At 43.2% G+C, this 18,703-nt stretch overlaps 1 protein-coding gene across 4 annotated transcripts in view; it reads left to right on the top strand.

The window, feature by feature from the left end:
• The window catches only part of PRR14L (proline rich 14 like), a 54,749-nt gene that overhangs the window by 11,429 nt on the left and 24,617 nt on the right, over window positions 1–18,703 (top strand). For all 4 annotated transcript variants that reach the window (XM_081252426.1, XM_081252424.1, XM_081252423.1 and 1 more), the window contains one exon: window positions 8,133–8,205. In XM_081252426.1, the coding sequence (XP_081108552.1) occupies window positions 8,145–8,205 (61 nt within the window). In that variant the 5' untranslated portion in view covers window positions 8,133–8,144. The remainder of the gene's footprint in view (window positions 1–8,132; window positions 8,206–18,703) is intronic.

Genomic DNA, 18,703 nt, shown 5'->3' with positions numbered 1-18,703 from the left:
TCTACAGTATCCTCCCTTTCATGCATGAAAGAAGGGGAAATAAGCAAGTGTACAAGTGTATGCTCATTTGTATAAAACACACACATGTGTACACACAGGAGGGATGAGCCAGAGAAGAACCATGTCACTTCTGTGGGGTTCCTGCCCCACAGATGCACAACCAGGATCTAACCATGAGGAAACATCCGACAAACCCAAACCAAGGGACTTTCCAAAAGTTATGAAAGATGAATACGTACGGAACCCTCTCAGTTGAAAGGAGACTGAGGAGGCACGATGACTAAATGAATTCTGGGAGCCTGGATTGGATCCTGGTCCCAAAAAAGGGTGTTATGGAGCCATTAACAAATTTGAATAAGGTCTTTAGTTAGTATTTTATTAGTGTTAATAACTATACTGTGGTTATGTAAGATGTTAACATTAGGGAAAGCTGGATGAAGACTACAAGAAATTTTTTGACCAATATTTGCAATTTTTTGGTGTATTTAAAAGATTATTTCTAAATCAAATGTTTAAAAACTTTAAAAATATTATAACAATAAAAAAAATAACCTCTTCTTGATAGAGGGAGACAAAATTTAACTCAGTATGAGAGGTGCTTTTTAACAGCTAGACCAGTCTAGAAATGGCTTAGGTTACTCAGGGAAGTCCTGTTTATAAAGAGGCTCAGTGACTGTCAGGAATATAGCAAAGGGGATTCTAACTCGGACAAGCAACCTCAGAGGTGTTCTTTTCCATGCTGACATTCTGTGATTTTGTTCTAATAGTTGATTTGCCTTTAGCAGCATTCCACAAAGTTTTTTTTTCTTCAGCTGTTGTTCATCTCAAACCAACAAAGAGGCCCGCAATCGTGCACTGGCTCCAGTTTGGGGAATAGTACTCAGAGGTTATCACTTAACCCACTCTTCTCTGTTCCCTCTGAACCAAAATCAGTCAAGGCGGAAGGGTACTGACTTCAACAGAGCTCCGCTCCAGGAATAAGAACTTGCTGTGGTTGTAAAGGACAGCCACCTACACTTTCCGGCGTGGATTGCATGAATTAAATGAATTTAATGAAGTTAAGTCTACTTCGTGAATTTCCCAGTTCATGGAGAAGAACAGCACCAATATTTAGAATTAAAAGTTTACGCTTTTTTGTACCTTGGGCCCTGATGAAACCTAAACTGGTTTTGTTAAATATTCATTTCATTCACTCATTTAACCTCTCTTAAGGTCATTATTAGTTGTGTTTTTGTTTTTCTGGTTTTTTTGGTTGTTGTTGTAAAAGAAAAAGTACAGGTTATTTTATGAAGCAACTTATTTTTTTATTTTTATTTTTTGCGGTACGCAGACCTCTCACTGTTGTGGCCTCTCCCGTTGCGGAGCACAGGCTCCGGACGCGCAGGCTCAGCGGCCATGGCTCACGGGCCCAGCCACTCTGCGGCATGTGGGATCCTCCCGGACCAGGGCACGAACCGTGTCCCCTGCATCAGCAGGCAGACTCCCAGCCACTGTGCCACCAGGGAAGCCCCTGAAGCAACTTATTTTTAAATGTTGGTCTTAACTTTGTTTTTGGCTTTTTTTACTGTGGTAAAATACATATAACATTTACCATTTTTATTATTTTGTAACGCTTCAGTGGCATTAAGTACATTCACATTGTTGTGTAACCATCACCATCATCCATCTCCAGAACTCTTTTTATTTTCCCAAATTGGAACTCTGTCCCCATTAAACAATAATTCCCCATATGCTCTCCCCCAGCCCCTGGTAACCCCCATTCACTACCTTTCTGTCTATGAATTTGTCTGCTCTGGGGACCTTATGTAAGTGCAGTCATACAGTCTTTGTCCTTTTGTGACTGTATTTGACATTTTCTTTAAAGATCCACGTGGGGCTTCCCTGACGATCCAGTGGTTAAGACTCTGTGCTTCCACTGCAGGGGGCAAGGGTTCAATCCCTGGTTGGGGAACTAAGATCCTGCATGCTGTGTGGTGCAGCCAAAATTTTTTTTTTAATAAAAAATAAAAAAATAATGATCCACTTTAAAAGTTAAAATAAATATTCCAGTCATGAAATATTTCAATCATGAAAAGTTAAACCAGCAAAAAAATCATTCTTTCCTGCCTTATGATTGTGTCAAAAAGGTATGAAGACTTGTAACTGGTACTTTTGTCCTTTGATCTGGGATATTCTGTTATCGGGAGGGGAAAGAGTCTGGGAACAGGTGCGTGGAAAGGACAGCTGCAGGAGCCACGCTGAGTGGTGAAAGAACCATTCAGCTCTGACTTCTGCACTCACAGGAGGAAGGTCAAGAGCTACGGTGCACACAGAGGTTATGGACCAGGATACGGAAAAGACTGGTCTTATTTCAGAATAAAGTGGAAAGACGGGTATGCGACATCCCACACAGGTGATTTGACACTGAAAACTTTTTTTTTCCTGATTTGAACAACCAACTTTATTTTCTTTTTTTTAACTGAAGTATAGTTGGTTTACAATGTTATATTAGTTTCTGGTGTACAACGTAGTGATTTCATTTTTGTTTTCTTGGCTGCGCAGTTTGTGGAATCTCAGTTCCCCGACCAGGGACTGAACCCAGGCCATGGCAGCGAAAGCCCAGAATCTAACCACTAGGTCATCAGGGAATTGCCCAGTGTAGTGATTTTTGACATTTTTATAGGTTATACTTCATTTAAGGTTATTATAAAATATTGGTTACATTCCCTGTGCTGAACATTACATCCTTGTATCTGTGAAAACTCTTTATACCATGCTTTGTTTGTTTTTCTTGCTGCTTAGATATAAGCTGTACACAGGGGTAGATCTGCCGGGGTGAATGTGTTGCAAAAGCTTTGGCTTCAAGATACATCATTCATGCTCAACACAGACACAGAAAAAGTTCTGAATTGTCTGTTAGCGGAAACATACTAAGACTCAGTATGCATCTTTTGACAGATATTTGAAGGCATATGGACAGGAGACATCAAGTCAGGAAGCACAATGGCTGTTGATCACCCGAGGCATGTTATGCTATTGGAGAAACTTGTTATTTAATGGCATGTTCAGAAAAGACCCAATCTTGTGCAATTTATGTGACTTCACTTAAGGGAAAGGCTGTTATGATAAATGCCCATTAAGCTTCCTTCCTCGTCACCCTAAGAGTCTCTGATCCTAAGGGAAATTCGCAATAGTGTGAAGCAGCTTGCTGTTTGCTTAAAAGGAAATCTTGTTGGAAAGAACTCATTTTCAGTGATTTAAAGGTGAAAAGATCTGAACTTCACACTCTCAGTAGTACAGTTGGTGGCCATAAGGTGTTCTCCTGGTCTGCCAGGGTACCGTGGTCCCCACAGTGATGGTTTGCCTGTGGTTCACAGCTCATATTGTTAAAAGTGTGTGACAAAGAAGTGCCCAAAGCACCATTCACATATTGCTGGGACTTAAGGTGGAACTTTCTCCTCATTAGTTTAGCAGTTCTCTTAGATAAATCCTTGTGGCGGACTGTTATTAAATGCCTTACCCAGCTAATGTGATCGATGCCTCATTTAAAGTTTCTCTGAATTGAGATACATGGAGGAAAATTCCTTTTTAGGCTCAGTAAAGATGACTTAAAGTTATTGTCCTACAGCTCTTCCTTCCTAGATATGCACGTGTAGGAAACTGAAAGGTCCATCTAGAGATCCAATGTCTTGTTTATTTTCAGTGTTCTTCACTGTGAGCATGATCACTGCTGTTCCCACAAGTGCCAGGAAATGGGAGGTATCTCATTTGCTCTGTGTTGGGGCCCTATTGTGTGTCCAGTGTGTCGGCAGTCCCACCTGAAGCTGGGACCACCACTGCTCCAGCTCAGGAAGCTCAGTCTAGGAGGAAGTCAGCGAGATCTGCTTACAACCAGGGCTCATGGCTCAGGTGTACCTCAGGCCCTGAGGAGCTTATAACTACCCTGCTTATAAAAGCTGAAGGGCCTGGTGTATGTTCATTTCCCTCCTAAAGATATTTGTGGGGGGGGGGTTTCTGGCTCAATACTAGCCTCATAGGAATGAATCAGTATTGTGTCTTTTCCAGGATAAACAGCCAGCTTTTTTTTTTTTTTTTTTTAATTTATTTTTGGCTGTATTGGGTCTTCGTTTCTGTGCGAGGGCTTTCTCTAGTTGCGGCAAGCAGAGGCCACTCTTCATCGCGGTGCATGGGCCTCTCACTGTCGCGGCCTCTCTTTGCGGAGCACAAGCTCCAGATGCACAGGCTCAGTGGTTGTGGCTCATGGGCCTAGTTGCTCCGCAGCATGTGGGATCTTCCCAGACCAGGGCTCAAACCCGTGTCCTCTGCATTGGCAGGCAGATTCTCAACCACTGCCCCACCAGGGGTGCCCCACAACCAGCTTTTAGTGGGAAATAAGATTACAGATGAACAGTAAGAATGGTTTTTAAGACCCTCCTAAAATCTGCCTATACTTTGGAGAAGTATTTTAAGTTGGTTTTGATTCCAAGCAGTGGGCAGGAGGATGACATGTTGGCTGTGCCAGGCTGAGGCAGAGAATTTGCTGTCAGTTTGACAAATTGCACTATTACGTGGCATTTCGTATTTTATATAGTTTATATAATGCTACAAACTACTGCAATGATCTCATTTGATTTCGCAAGAGGGATCCACGTGAACTTTTATCTTGGAAACAGATTTTGCAAGGAATGTTAGGATATTAACGATCAGATGTCAAGATTTAGTAAAATCTAGATGGTAGAGAGAAATGTTTAGGACTTTACCTCTAGAAATCCTGAAACTTAGAACACTTAGCTGATAAAATATTGTAGGAAAAGGACATTGTGTCTGATAAATTTCTGCAAGTGTTTATTACATGATCAGTTGGCTCGAGGGGATGGAGGGAGTTGCACACAGGATGCTTACGCTACACGGCCATTGCTCGCAAGTGGTCTGTTCTGTTCCTTCATCTGCGTTTGGGACCCAAGGCTGGTTGAGCTCCCACCTGATGTGAAGATCTCCCACCGCCGTAGTGCTGGTGGTTGGGGGTCCCTCACATCTGAACTCAGCCTCACACTGTTTTTCAACCCTGTCAATTCCTGATCATATCTAGACTTAAAACTTCGTAGGGTCCACAGCCCTCTGTGAGGGGAAACTTGTTTTTCATAACTCAGAACCTTCAGGAGAAGTCAGCAAGGCAGGAGGAGAGAGGAGTCTGGCACTCCTGGCTTCTGCTGCTCCCCTTCACTGTTAGGAGTCATGGCTAAGCAGGGAGACGGGGGGATGGCTTGAAGCAGTCAGGTTGGCACTCCACCAAGGTGTGTGCGGGCTCCAGCTAAGACATCTCCTTAGAGCAGCAGGTGGGGCCAGACTAAAATCCCAGCAGTCCCTCCAGGAGCCGGAGCCCTTAGGGTTCATCATACGAGCTCACCAGAGTCCTTGGGAATCTGAGGGGACCTGTATGCTGCTGGCAGGAGGTCATCTCTCACTGCAGAGTCTCTTTTAGGCCCAGAAGAGCTTAGGGCGGTCACTCCAGATGACACCGGGCTCTGTTGGTGACAGTCCTATTGGCTTTTCTCACAGGAAAGTGAGATCTAAGGTCTAAGGTCTACTGGATGGTGAGAGCTCCTGCTCATGGAGCAGCTGTCCTGATAGGGCATCTTGCGAGGTGTCTGTGGTCCCCATTTATAAAACCACCTGTAAGCATGCACTCTGTGCAGCAAAGCTAGCAGGTGGGAGTCCTGCGGCTGGAACGGAGCTGCATCTGACTCCTCACCCCTTGGCTTTTGCTCCAGCACCCGGCCTTTCCCATAAAGTATTAACCTGAAGAAATACTCTAAATAGCATCTAATCTAACACTTCAAACATTCAGCCTGAGAACTGGAAGTGTGGAGGGTAGTATCATTTTGGAGAAAGGATCAAGGGTAACTACAAATAATGATGTTCTCTTAACCTCTTATTTTGAAATAATTTGAGACTTACAGAAAAGTTGCAAAAGTAGTGTGAAGAATTCCCATTACCCTTCATGCGTATTCCTCACATGTTAACATTTTACCACCTTTGCTTTTTTTCCCTTCTGAATAATTTGAGCATATAGTTGCAGATGTGATGCCTAAATACTTGACTGTGTATTTCCTAGCAAACAAGGGCATTCTGTCAGATGACCACAGTACCCTAATCAAAATCAAGAAATTAACACTGATCCGAGTACGTTTGGCCAATTGTCCCACTGAAGTCTTTTGTAGCAAAAGAAAAAATGTTTTCTTGGTCTAGGAAAAGTCCAGGATCATTTGTGGCATTCAGTTGTCATGTTTGTTTAGTCTCGTTAACATTTTCTCAGCTCATGACCTTGGCACTTGAAAGAGTACAGGCCATTTATTTTGTAGAATTTTCCTCAGTTTGGGTTTGTCTGATGTTTCCTCATGATTAGATCCTGGTTGTGCATTTCGGGGGCAGGAACCCCACAGAAGTGATGTGGTTCTTCCTGTGCATCCTCTCAGTAAGCGCCTGGCATTGAGGTGCCTCATTCCTGGGCAGGGGAACTGCCATCACCTGATTCAGGTGGGGTCTGCCAGCCCTCTCCACTGTGAAGGTACTATTTTCCCCTTCATAATTATTAAGTATCTTGTGGGGAGATATTTTGAAACTATGTAAATATTTCTGTTTCTCATTCAAACTTTTAGCGACTAGTTTTAACATCTATTGATGATTCTTGAGATAATTATCACTGTGATGGTTGCCAAATGGTGATTTTCTAATTCCACCATTCCTTCTACGGTAAGTAAGAGCTTTTCTTCTCCCCGTTTACAAATAAATTTGACCTGGCATCACGCTAGAATTTATACTCTTTTGGCCAAACGTGGTAACACATGAGTTCTGTGGGAGATGATTGTTTTAAGTTCATGCTGTGCAAAAGCGTTCCACACTGAAGTTGCAATAGAAAATGAAGGAACAGTCCTGCTTTGTACATGACACTCCATGCCGGGCCTCTTCTCTCACTTCCAGTGATGATGCTTTATTTCCTCCTGTGTCCACCTGTATTTGCCATCACTTTGATCTCTGTTTCCACCACAGAACTTTGCTTAGAAATGAAATGGTTTTGCTTGTTTGTTGTTGTTGTTGTTTTTGTTTTGGGGTTTTTGGGGGGGGGATTTTTTTTTTTTTTTTTTTTTGGTACGCGGGCCTCTCACTGTTGTGGCCTCTCCCGTTGCGGAGCACAGGCTCCGTACGCGCAGGCTCAGCAGCCATGGCTCACGGGCCCAGCCACTCGCGGCATGTGGGGTCTTCCCAGACCGGGGCATGAACCCGTGTCCCCTGCATCGGCAGACGGACTCTCAACCACTGCGCCACCAGGGAAGCCCTGGGGGGGATTTTTTTTGGTGGAGAATGTGGGCAGTGATTTTTTTTTTTAAGTGCTGTAAAAGTCATCAAGCATTGTAGCAATGATTTCACCATCTGTCAATTTAAGTGAATGCTATGTCAGAATCTTTTACTTACCAGTTAAATCCATGTGAAAAAAAAAGTCTTTGGGCAGAGAAAAAGAGGTGACCCAGAAGGAAACTTTGATGTGAGCTGCCATCGTTGGTCTGTCAGTGTCTCCAGCTGGTCAGCCTTGTCGGACCCTTTCCTCACGGGGCCCCATGCCACACACGCGCTGCTGCTGTTGCCCCTTCCCATTTTCCTGAAGTCCCTCTGTAGGTTGTCATTGATGGTGTTCTTCCTTATACCCTCCTCCAGTGAACAGGGATGAAAAGGAAAAATAGCCCTTCCAGGAAGTTTGAGAAAAAAATGAGTATGTGATGCTGAGAATGGTTAGGGACTGAGTTACATTCAACTTCCTGATAGTTTCCATTCAGATTTTCACTTAATTAAGATCACATTGCATCAATGTGTTTCTTGATTCGGAGGATACTTGCAGGGTTTTGTTTGGATCTGCACCCCGGCATTCTAAACCTCTGTTATTGTCCAGACCTTGGGAAACTTGGCTTTTCAAGCTCAAATTCTAGAGAAGTGGAAGTTTTATTGATTATATGAATTTGAGGTTTGCTTCAGTTCCCAGTCCTTGTGACTGCTAGCAAATTTCCAGGAGTTGGAAAGAAGACTCTCAGAGAATCATTGGCATTGGTGAGCTCGGGTGTCTCTGGATCCTCCCTGACCGCTGGATTTTCTTACCGCAGGAGGACCTCCTGATGCAGGCAAGCAAAGAACATCTATGCGCGGACCTCCCTGAAGATGGTCTGAGGAACAAAGGTATTTATTTCTCACATCTTTTCCTTCTTCCATTATTAAACACACAATTTTAGTTCACACTGGGAACGTGAGGATTTTAGGTCCCTGCCTTGCCAGATGGACTTCACTGTAGCAGCTCTTGGTATCACTGCCCACAGACGTACTCGGAGGCCCCTGGTATGATCGAACGATGCCTCATTTGTGACAAAAGTTTGCTTCCCACTTTTTCTATAATGAGTCCCCATTGACTGTGAGTTGAACCTTAATGCTGGTGTGAAGTCTTTCATTTGACTTTATAAAGCTGCACTGCTGTGTGGAAGGGTTCACGTGGACGGGGAGGAACCACCGCCGGCCGTGCAGGGCATCCTGCTCTGTTCTCGGGGACAGCGTGTCCACTCCCGGTCACCTTGAGAGTTTGCAGACAGTTTCTCACTTCCGTTACGTCGTTTACTCCTCAAAACCATTGTTGAATATGGGCATCTGAGATACTGCCTTTGATTTGATTGATTTGATTGAGGAAGAAGCTGAGGCCCAGAAGAGAGTGCTGAGCCAAGATTCTTCTCCCACTGCCCCAGGCTGAAAATAATCTTAGGTAACTTTAGCGAGGACTCTGTGTATCTATTTTATAATTAAGGTTAACAATGTAGAATAATCAAAACTGCAAAAAAAAAAAAAAGCAAACATGTTTAATTGTGTGAACATTTTGTTACTGTGATACAACGTCAGATTTGACTCTGCTTCTTGGCAGCCTGGACAGAAAAGGAAGCACAGACCATCCCTATGAGAAAGGACACTTGTCCCAGTTTATCACCCTGCTTCCTGCTGCTGGAGATTCTCTCTGTGGCTCAAAGCCTTGGCTGTCCAGTAGAGAGTAAAGCTCTGAAGATGAGAAATGTCGCTTTGTGCATGTCTCACCCAGTCTCAGGGCTTTACTAGGGATGCAGTTTAGTGCCGTCACCTGTCCCCGCCTGGACCTTTTTAGTGGGGCTCCAGTACTGGTATACTGAGTCGTAGGTGTGTTGGTGTATTTTCATCCACATCTTATCACAAAATTCACTGTATGTTATGAACTACATTTAACTACTTTCATTTAACCACTGAATGGACCTTTTAAACAAGAGAACCAGAGTTATTTTCTATGATGAAATATGCATTCTCAGACTTACCTGGGTTCTCTCCACCTAAAAAGCTGGTCCCCACTGGACCTGGATAAGTTGAGCTCTTGTGAAAAGTGTTCTCAGATAAACTGCTCTGTGGCACTTTTCTTCCTGTCCTAATGCCATTCGTCTTTAGTGTCTTAAATTGGTAAAAGGAAATTGTTTTCCTCCCAAGCCATAGGGTTCTCAGGTTGATGTGGGGGAGCCTAGAAATGGCAGCTCTGCCTGACTTTTAGCAGCGATGGCCTAGTGCCCGACTGTGAGACGTTCTTCCATGCAGCCCCCGAGAACCTTGCAAGCTGGCCCTGTGTTACACCTGCGGGAACCAGCTCGGCTGTCCAGTGTCCCAGGCAGGCATGGCCAGGCAGAAAGGAGGGTTCTAAGCAGGCAGGTCTCCACAGGAATTGAGCCTTGGGAGTGCAAGCAGGCCATGTAGCTGCCACCACAGATTTGAGTTAAACAGATGCACATGCTCTACTGTCGTGTGACCAGCATTTCAGCTTGCTTTGCCAAGGTCAAGGTCAAAGATTTACTAACTTACCATTTACTATAGAACTGAGAAGTAAATGATGTTTCTTGGAAATCTGGTTGTACTGTCTCTCCAGGGGCCCCAGCGGCCAAAATTTTCACTCTGCCCCAGACTGTAGCTCCTAGCTCTGGGCATATTAGATATTTTAAGTTTTTCTGATGGAAATCTAATGGATCCTTGCTACCTTTGTTGTGAGCGTTTGTACTGTTGAGCACTGTGCAAATTGCTGTACATAGTTTTGTTTATACTAAGTTTTGATTATTCTGAAATGGGGGCACCTCTGAGGTCAGTGTTCTGTAATAATTTATAAATTTGCTGAGGGGTGAATTTGGGTCCCCCGTACTGAGCTATCTAGTAAGTGACTCTGGTGCAGCTCCCTTCTCTGTGTTGTTTTTCCTTCTTTCTCTAAATGTCCCGTTCACAGCACACTCCCAGGTTCACATGGGATTCCAGGCTTTTGAGGCTCTTTACAGTCGTTCTGTCTGCTGTGGTTCAGTGAGGTAAAATGAGAACACGATTGACTCTTTAATAAAAAGGACCTTTGTGTTAACCAAATGGAGTCTTTAATTTGTAGAATGCTATTTTGCATATCATTCCCCATTTCTTTTTTTTTTTCTTTTTTTTTTTTGCGGTACGCGGGCCTCTCACCGCTGCAGCCTCTCCTGTTACGGAGCACAGGCTCCAGACGCGCAGGCCCAGCGGCCATGGCTCACAGGCCCAGCCGCTCCGCGGCATGTGGGATCCTCCCGGACCGGGGCACAAACCCGTGTCCCCTGCATCGGCAGGCGGACTCCCAACCACCGCACCACCAGGGAAGCTGCATTCCCCATTTCTTGATTGCCGTAAGGCAGATCTGAGAGAAGCGGGCATGGGGACCAGTGCTGGGTGGTAGTCAAGAGGCCATTTCACAAGGGAAGAATGTCCCGTCAGGCCCTCTGACTGTGCCTCTCCCTTCCTGCTGTTCTGAGTGTTAACCTGGCTGTTTCACCATAATTTTCTGTTCAATATTTTATAAAACTAATGTTATCAATTTTTTTTTCCTTGTAACTGGGCTTGATTGGGAAGGTTGCATAAGAAAGATGGAACGGGCTCCAGGAAAAATACAAATATTAGTTCCCACTAATTACTGTGAGACTTAGTTCCCCTAGTAACAGTCTCCGTTAAGGCTTATGTGGGAATCCTCTGCAATAGTAGGGTCACCAGAAATTGGAAGAGCATTGAGGAAATAAACTTTGATGCAGAGGTGAAAGCATCAAGGAGGGAAAAGCTACCTTATATAATTTTTGGAACCAAATAGTTTAAATTATTTAGAATAACTAAAGTTGAAACAATCTTTTCATAGCCTCTATTTCTATTATGTGAATAAACTAAGCATTTTAAGGAGATGGAATGAACCTATCAATAAAGCCCTTAGGTGGTATATGCATCCAGATTCTTGGAGTTTACTGATCTGTATAATTGGGAATTACTATCTCATGTTTTGTATTCCCTGTTTATGTCATTCTCCTCCTATAATTTACATTTTGGGGAGTGGAAAGTTGAAAAATCAGCCAGTACCACACCCATTTAATAGGCTACAAGGAGGAGGTGTAGACATTTGGGGAACTAATTTTTTTTTTCATTTTTAAAAAAATTAAGGTATTACTTACATATACTGAAATTCACCCTTTTTTTGGGTGTGCATATGGTTCTGTGAGTTTTGACAAACATACAATTGTGTAATCACAGCTGTACCAGCACAATCAAGAAATAGAACATTTCCATCACGCACCAGTCTCTTGCAGGCCCCTTTTATAGTCTGTCCTTGCCACCCCCAGCCCTTGGCAACCACTTATCCATGTCATTTCCCTATTGTTTTGACTTTTCTAGAATGCCATATATACGTAATCATGCGGGGGAAGCCTATGAGCCTGACTTTGTTCATTTGGTGTAGTGCATTTACAATTAATCCACAGTGCTGTGTGTATCGTAGCTCATTGCTTCTTACATCTGAAAGGTATCCTGTCATCTAGTTGTATCACGATTTATCTGCTTCTCGTTCGAGGGAAATTTGAGTTGTTTCCAGTTTTGGTAATTATGCATAATGCTGTGGTAAACGCTTTCATACAAGTTTTTTTTTTTTTAATTTACTTTCATTTATTTATTTATTTATTTATTTATTTATAGTTTATTTTGGCTGTGCTGGGTCTTAGTTGTGGCATGCAGACTTCTTTTTTTTTTTTTTGCCGTACGCAGGCCTCTCACTGCTGTGGCCTCTCCCGTTGCGGAGCAAGGCTCCAGATGTGCAGGCTCAGCGGCCATGGCTCATGGGCCCAGCCGCTCTGCGGCATGTGGGATCTTCCCAGACCGGGGCACGAACCCGCGTCCCCTGCATCGGCAGGCGGACTCTCAACCACTGCGCCACCAGGGAAGCCCCTATGCAGACTTCTTAGTTGCAGCATGCATGCAGGATCTAGTTCCCTGGCCAGGGATCGAACCCGGGCCCCCTGCATTGGGAGCATGGAGCCTTACCCACTGGACCACCAGGGAAGTCCCTCGTACAAGTTTTTGTGTGAACTTGAGTTGTCATTTCACCTGGGCAAATACCTAGGCTTGGGACTGCTGGGTCATTTGGGAAGTATGTGTTTAATTTTACAAGAAATTACCAAACTGTTTTCCAGGGTGGTTGCACGCTTTTTTATTCCCACCAGCAATATATAAGAGTTCCAGGTGAGGAGTTGAATGCTATCTCATTGTTGGTTGACTTATCTGGAATTCAGAAAGCCAGGTGTCCAGTGGTCAGTACAAGCATAGGAGGTGACGGAACTTGTAGGGCTGTCTGCCGCATTCCTATCACCAGTAGGCAGCCTTTGTGAACCTCCACCAGAGAGCTTCGTTTTATAAGGCATTTCAACATTGCTAACCCATTACACATCTTTCCAAGAACAAGATGCAGGATAAACCAAAACTTACGTCATATTTAGTTTCCATGTCTAGCCACTTAAATTTTGATCCAGGAAAAGGTTGTCATGGAAATGCTATTGAACCTTTGTTAACCCTCCAGCATGTCTATCCTGAATTAGGGTCATTTGGAGATAACACCAAAAAGGTGTCTGAGTTTTCTGATGTAACTTTTATTATAATTGGAGTATGAGCACTTTTTAATAAAACAATTTCATGGAGATATAATTTATAGACAATAATTTTCACCCATTTAAAGTGTATACTTCAATAATTTAAATTTTATCACTTCCCAAAGAAACTTTGTACCTGTTAGCAGTCATTCCCCATCCCCACATACCTCCAGTCTCCTCCAGTCGCTAATCTGCTTGTGTCTCTGTAGATATGACTGTTCTGGACACTGTATAAATGAGACCTTACAACATATGATCTTTCTGTTTTTGTTTTGTTTTGGCTGCATCCCGCAACTTGCAGGATCTTAGTTCCCCGCCTAGGGATCGAACCCGGGCCCCAGCGGTGAAAGTGCCGAGTCCTAACCACTGGACTACCAGGGAATTCCCAAAATGTTCCAATTCTCCACATCCTTTATCAGTTATATTTTATTTATTTTTGGCTGCATCGGGTCTTCATTACTGCACACGAGCTTTCTCTAGTTGTGGTGAGTGGGGGCTACTATTCCGTGTGATGTGTGGGCTTCTCATTGCAGTGGCTTCTCTTGTTGTGGAGCACAGGCTCCAGGCGCACGGGCTTCAGTAGTTGTGGCATGTGGGCTCAGTAGTTGTGGTGCATGGGCTTAGCTGCTCTGCGCCATGTGGGATCTTTCCAGACCAGGGCTTGAACCTGTGTCCCCTGCATTGGCAGGCAGATTCTTAACCACTGTGCCACCAGGGAAGCCCCCAACAGTTACCTTTTGTTTTCTTTTGAATAATAGCCATTTTAATGGGTGTGAATTGACATCTCATTGTGGTTTTGATCTTCATTTCTCTTATGACTAATGATGTTGAGCATCTTCTTATGTGCCTATTACCATTCCTATGTCTTTGGGAAAATGCTTATTCAAGTCCTTTTCCCTTTTGTTTTTCTTTTATAAAAAATTAATAATTTTATTTGTAAAGCAGTGTAGGATTTACAGAGAAATTGAGCAGATGACACAGAGGGTTTCCATCCCAGCCTTCACTCCCCACCCCATGCCCTCCAACGCCCGCCCCCCCCCACCCCGTTCCCCCTATTGTTAACGTATCAGTATTGTATATTTGTTACAGCTCATGAAACAGTGTTGTTATACAGTTCATAGTTCATTCCGATTCCCTTAGTTTTTCCCTAATGTCCTTTTTTTGTTCTAGGGTCCCATCTAGGAACCCACCTCACATTTAGTCCTCTTAACCCCTTAAGCTCCTCTTGGCTATGATGGTTTCTCACGCTTTCTTATTTTTGGTGACGCTGAGAGTTTTGAAGAATGCTGGTCGAGTGTATTGTAGAATGCCTCTCCATTGGGGTTTGTCGGATGTTTTTCTCATTAAGACTAGGGTTATTTGTGGGTTTGGGAGAGGAAACTCACACAGGTAAAGTGCCATTTTCATCACATATCAAGGGTACTTACTATAAACGTGAAGTGGTGTTTGTAAGGTTACTCCCCCTCCCCCTTTCCATACTGTCCTCTTTGGAAGGAAATCACTATGTACAGACAACACTTGAGAAATGGGGAACTCTGCTCCCCCTGCCTATTTTTGAATTAGGCTTTTTGTCTTTTTATTGTTTAGTTATAAGACTTCTTTATATATATTAAGTACAAATCCCTTATCAGATGGATGATTTGCAAATATTTTCACCCCACCAGTGGTTTGTCTTTTTGCTTCTTGATGTTGTCCTTAGAAGCACAAAAGTTTTGGGACTTCCCTGGCAATCCAGTGGTTAAGATTGCAATTCCACTGCAGGGGGTACGGGTTCGATCCTTGGTCGAGGAATTAAGATCCCACATGCCACATGGCATGGCCAAAAATTGATTTTTAATTTAAAAAATGTTTAAAAAGCACAAAAGTTTTTAGTTTTGTTTTTTTAATTGATTAATTTAACTTTTTTTAAAAAAATTGAGGTCTAGTTGATTTACAATATTATTTTAGTTTCAAGTATAAAAAGTTTTTAGTTTCGATGGAGTCCAGCTTATCAGTCTTCCTTTTCTTAATCACTTGTGCTTTTGGTTTCTTAGCTAAGAAATCATTACCTGGGACTTCCCTGGTGGCGCAGTGGTTAAGAATCTGCCTGCCAATGCAGGGGACACGGGTTTGAGCCCAGGTCTGGGAAGATCCCACATGCTGCGGAGCAACTAAGCCCGTGCGCCATAACTACTGAGCCTGTGCTCTAGAGCCCTTGAGCCACAACTACTGAAGCCTGCGTGCCTAGAGCCCATGCTCTGCAACGAGAGAAGCTACCCAATGAGAAGCCCGCGAATCGCCGCAACTAGAGAAAAGCCCGCATGCAGCAACAAGACCCAAGGCAGCCAAAAATAAAAATAAATAAATAAATTTTAATAAAAGAAAGAAAGAAATCATTACCTAACCCAAGGTCATGAAGATTTACTCTTGTGTTTTTCTTTTAAGAGTTTTATAGTTTCAGCTCTTACATTTAAGTTTATGATCAACTTTGAGTGGATTATTTTGTGTGATGTGAGCTAGGGTTCAAATTTATTCTTTTGCATGTGGATATCCACTTTTTCTAGGACCATTTGTTGGAAAGGTATTCTTTTTGGTCCCTTTGTCATAAATCAGTTGACTGACTATAAATGTTAGAGTTAGCTTCTGGACTCGGGGTTCTGCTACATTGATTTTTTATTTGTTTGTTTTTTGCGGTACGTGGGCCTCTCACTGTTGTGGCCTCTCCCGTTGCGGAGCACAGGCTCCGGACACACAGGCTCAGTGGCCATGGCTCACGGGCTCAGCTGCTCCGCGGCATGTGGGATCTTCCCAGACCGGGGCACGAACCCGTGTCCCCTGCATCGGCAGGCGGACTCTCAACCACTGCGCCACCAGGGAAGCCCTGTAGTTAAATTTTGAAAGCAGGAAGTATGAGTCTACCAGCTTTGTTCTTCAAGATTGTTTTGACTGTTATGTGTCCGTTGCATTTTCATACAAGTTTTATGATGTTTGTCAATTTCTGAGAACACAAGCACCATTTAAGCAATTATCACAGAACTACAAATCCAGGATCTTCAGCTGAGGTCATGAAACTCCTGTGCTTCTTAAATGGGCACATACCTCACAGAATACACATTTCACCCTCCAGTGTACCTACCTAATACTTCCAACACCTTCCCTCATTTAATTCTTCATTCTGCTAACATCTATATGTACCTGCCAGTCTCCAGGTTCACGGTCGGGTACTGAGTACACAGCAATCATTAAGATCCAGTTTCTGCCCTCACATACCTCCAGTCTCATGGAGCTGATAAATGAGACACATAATTGAGAAACAGCCTTACAGAGGCTTTGATAGAGATGTTGTGCAAGGGAGTGAAGTTCCAGGGGAGTGGTTCGCACTCACTAAGCGTGGACTCCGTCTGGCACTTCTGACAGTTTTACCTGTCAGAAGCAACGGACAGGTCACCGACTTATCTAATCTTTAGAAGTCCTGTGATGTGGATACTCTTTTTCTCCCACATTACAGATGAGGACCCAGGTCAGTGTTCCATGGCCTTTTGAAAGCTTACTAATAAATAGAAGACTTTCTTAAAGGCTCCTTTAAAGTTCTTTGTGATTTCACAATAAATGTGATTAAAAACAAGCCAAAAGATTGGGCAGAGTATCATTTTGCTTTCGCGCTGTCCACAACCCCTCTTCCCCACCCGCCCCTCTGCTCACCACCTGGGAAATGGCTGCTCCCCGGCCTCCCCACTAAGACTGGACGTGTGGAAAACAGGCGGTCTTCCAGCAGGTGGGGGCTCTAAGTGCGAATCTTGCCTTAAGTGCCTTGCACAGTAAATGGTTTGGGGTTGGATGAAGAGTTTTAGTGTTTTCCTGAGTAGGTATAGTGAGGGATAGGACTAGTGTGGTGCTGGAACAGAGAGGGGAGTGGGGGAGGGGCCAGAATATACATGACCGGTTTCATGAATGCTGCTGCGTCCAGCAGAGAGACATAGTAAAACCATTTGGAATATTTTGCTTAGAAATTCATGAATAGGTTACAATTGTCTGCTATGATATGGAAAGTGGGCCAGTTTCAAAGATAAATACTCTGTGGACTATTAGAATTTCAAGGCTGCCTTTTGTCAGTGATTGGTAGCTTTGCACACTTATGGAATGCAGCACGCATTTACGTATCTAGTATTTGGTGACTCTGGGTATTTCTAAATGCTGTGTTCTAGCCTAGTTATTAAGTTTATCATTTAAACTATTCTCAGATTCAGTAAAATAAGAATCAGAGAGAGCAGAACAAAGGAAAAACACTTCTCCTATATATGGCGGGCACTGTACCAGGTGGGGGTTTTTTTTTTGCGGTACGCGGGCCTCTCACTGTTGTGGCCTCTCACTGTTGTGGCCTCTCCCGTTGCGGAGCACAGGCTCCGTACGCGCAGGCTCAGTGGCCATGGCTCACGGGCCCAGCTGCTCCGCGGCATGTGGGATCTTCCCGGACCAGGGCACGAACCTGTGTCCCCTGCATCGGCAGGTGGACTCTCAACCACTGCGCCACCAGGGAAGCCCCCAGGTGGTATTTTATATGTATCATTTAATTTAATCCCCAGAGTAACACTGAAGTAAGTATACTTAACCCTCTTTTTACAAAGGAGACTTAGAGAGGTGGGTGACATCACAGAGCCCAGCTGGCTTGCCTTCAGAGTCACTGCTCTTTCTCTCAAAATTGCTGCTCTCAGAACTAGTTAAGAAATGGCCAGGGAAGCCCTAGGAAGACATTATTAATAGCGTTTGCTGATGTCACCCAACTGTAGTCATTTATTAACTCCACAAATATTTATTGAGTGCTATTACATACCAGGTATTATGCTAGACAGTAGGGAAGTGGAGAGACTAAAACAAACATGATCCTTCCTCTCGTGGAGCTTATGTTCTAGTGGGAATTAGATCTGTAGATGGATTTGCATTTTGCTTTATCTGCTTAATGCAGGTATCCTGTTATATACATGCATGCATACGTACATGCATATACACATTTACATTTACATTAATGTGAATAGCTTCGGGTTTGTTTTCTGTAAAGAGAGAAGGATGAAAAGTCTTGTAGATTAGCACGTTTGGGGAACTTCTTTATATTACATCGTGTGCCTAGAATTTCAGAGAAACTGTGCAGTAAAGTCCTTTATGAATTGTGTTTATATTCTGCTTAGAAAGGTTTTTTGTTTGTTTTTTAACGTTTCATAACGGAAAATTTCACATTTATTCAGCAGTGGAAAGGGGAATGTATTAAACCTCTGTGTACCTATCACTCACCTTCAATAATTACCAACTAATGACCAGTCCTGTAGAGAGGCAAGTATTGCAGGTAGTTGGGTTCAAGACTAATATTTAACTTAAAGATTAATCTCTTTTACATAGGTTTTATGTATAACTGTTCTTTGTCAAAGAGATAATTTTATCTATTGTTTATTCAAGTATTAAGAGGATGGTCATTTAGTAATATAAGCTATTTTATTGTGAGTCTACTTTATTAATGCTTTAGGATGGAAGCTTCCTAAGATTTGAATTAGACATATGTCTCCCCATTATATTCATTTGTCCAGCTAGGTAAGTGCATTTAAGTAAGTAACATTTAAAGAAAGGCATTTGTTCAAAATAACCTGTTTCTTCCAGGTACTCTTTTGGCCCTCTGTCATATTTTGCAGAGAAGAACAAAGCCAATGGTATTGTAACACTAACTTTGCAATTCTCTTTGTGAGTTGGGTCTT

This window comes from Mesoplodon bidens (genome assembly GCF_964165515.1).
Source record: "Mesoplodon bidens genome assembly, chromosome: 13".
Lineage (NCBI taxonomy): Eukaryota > Metazoa > Chordata > Mammalia > Artiodactyla > Ziphiidae > Mesoplodon > Mesoplodon bidens.
This window is presented reverse-complemented; position numbering and strand designations above follow the sequence as displayed.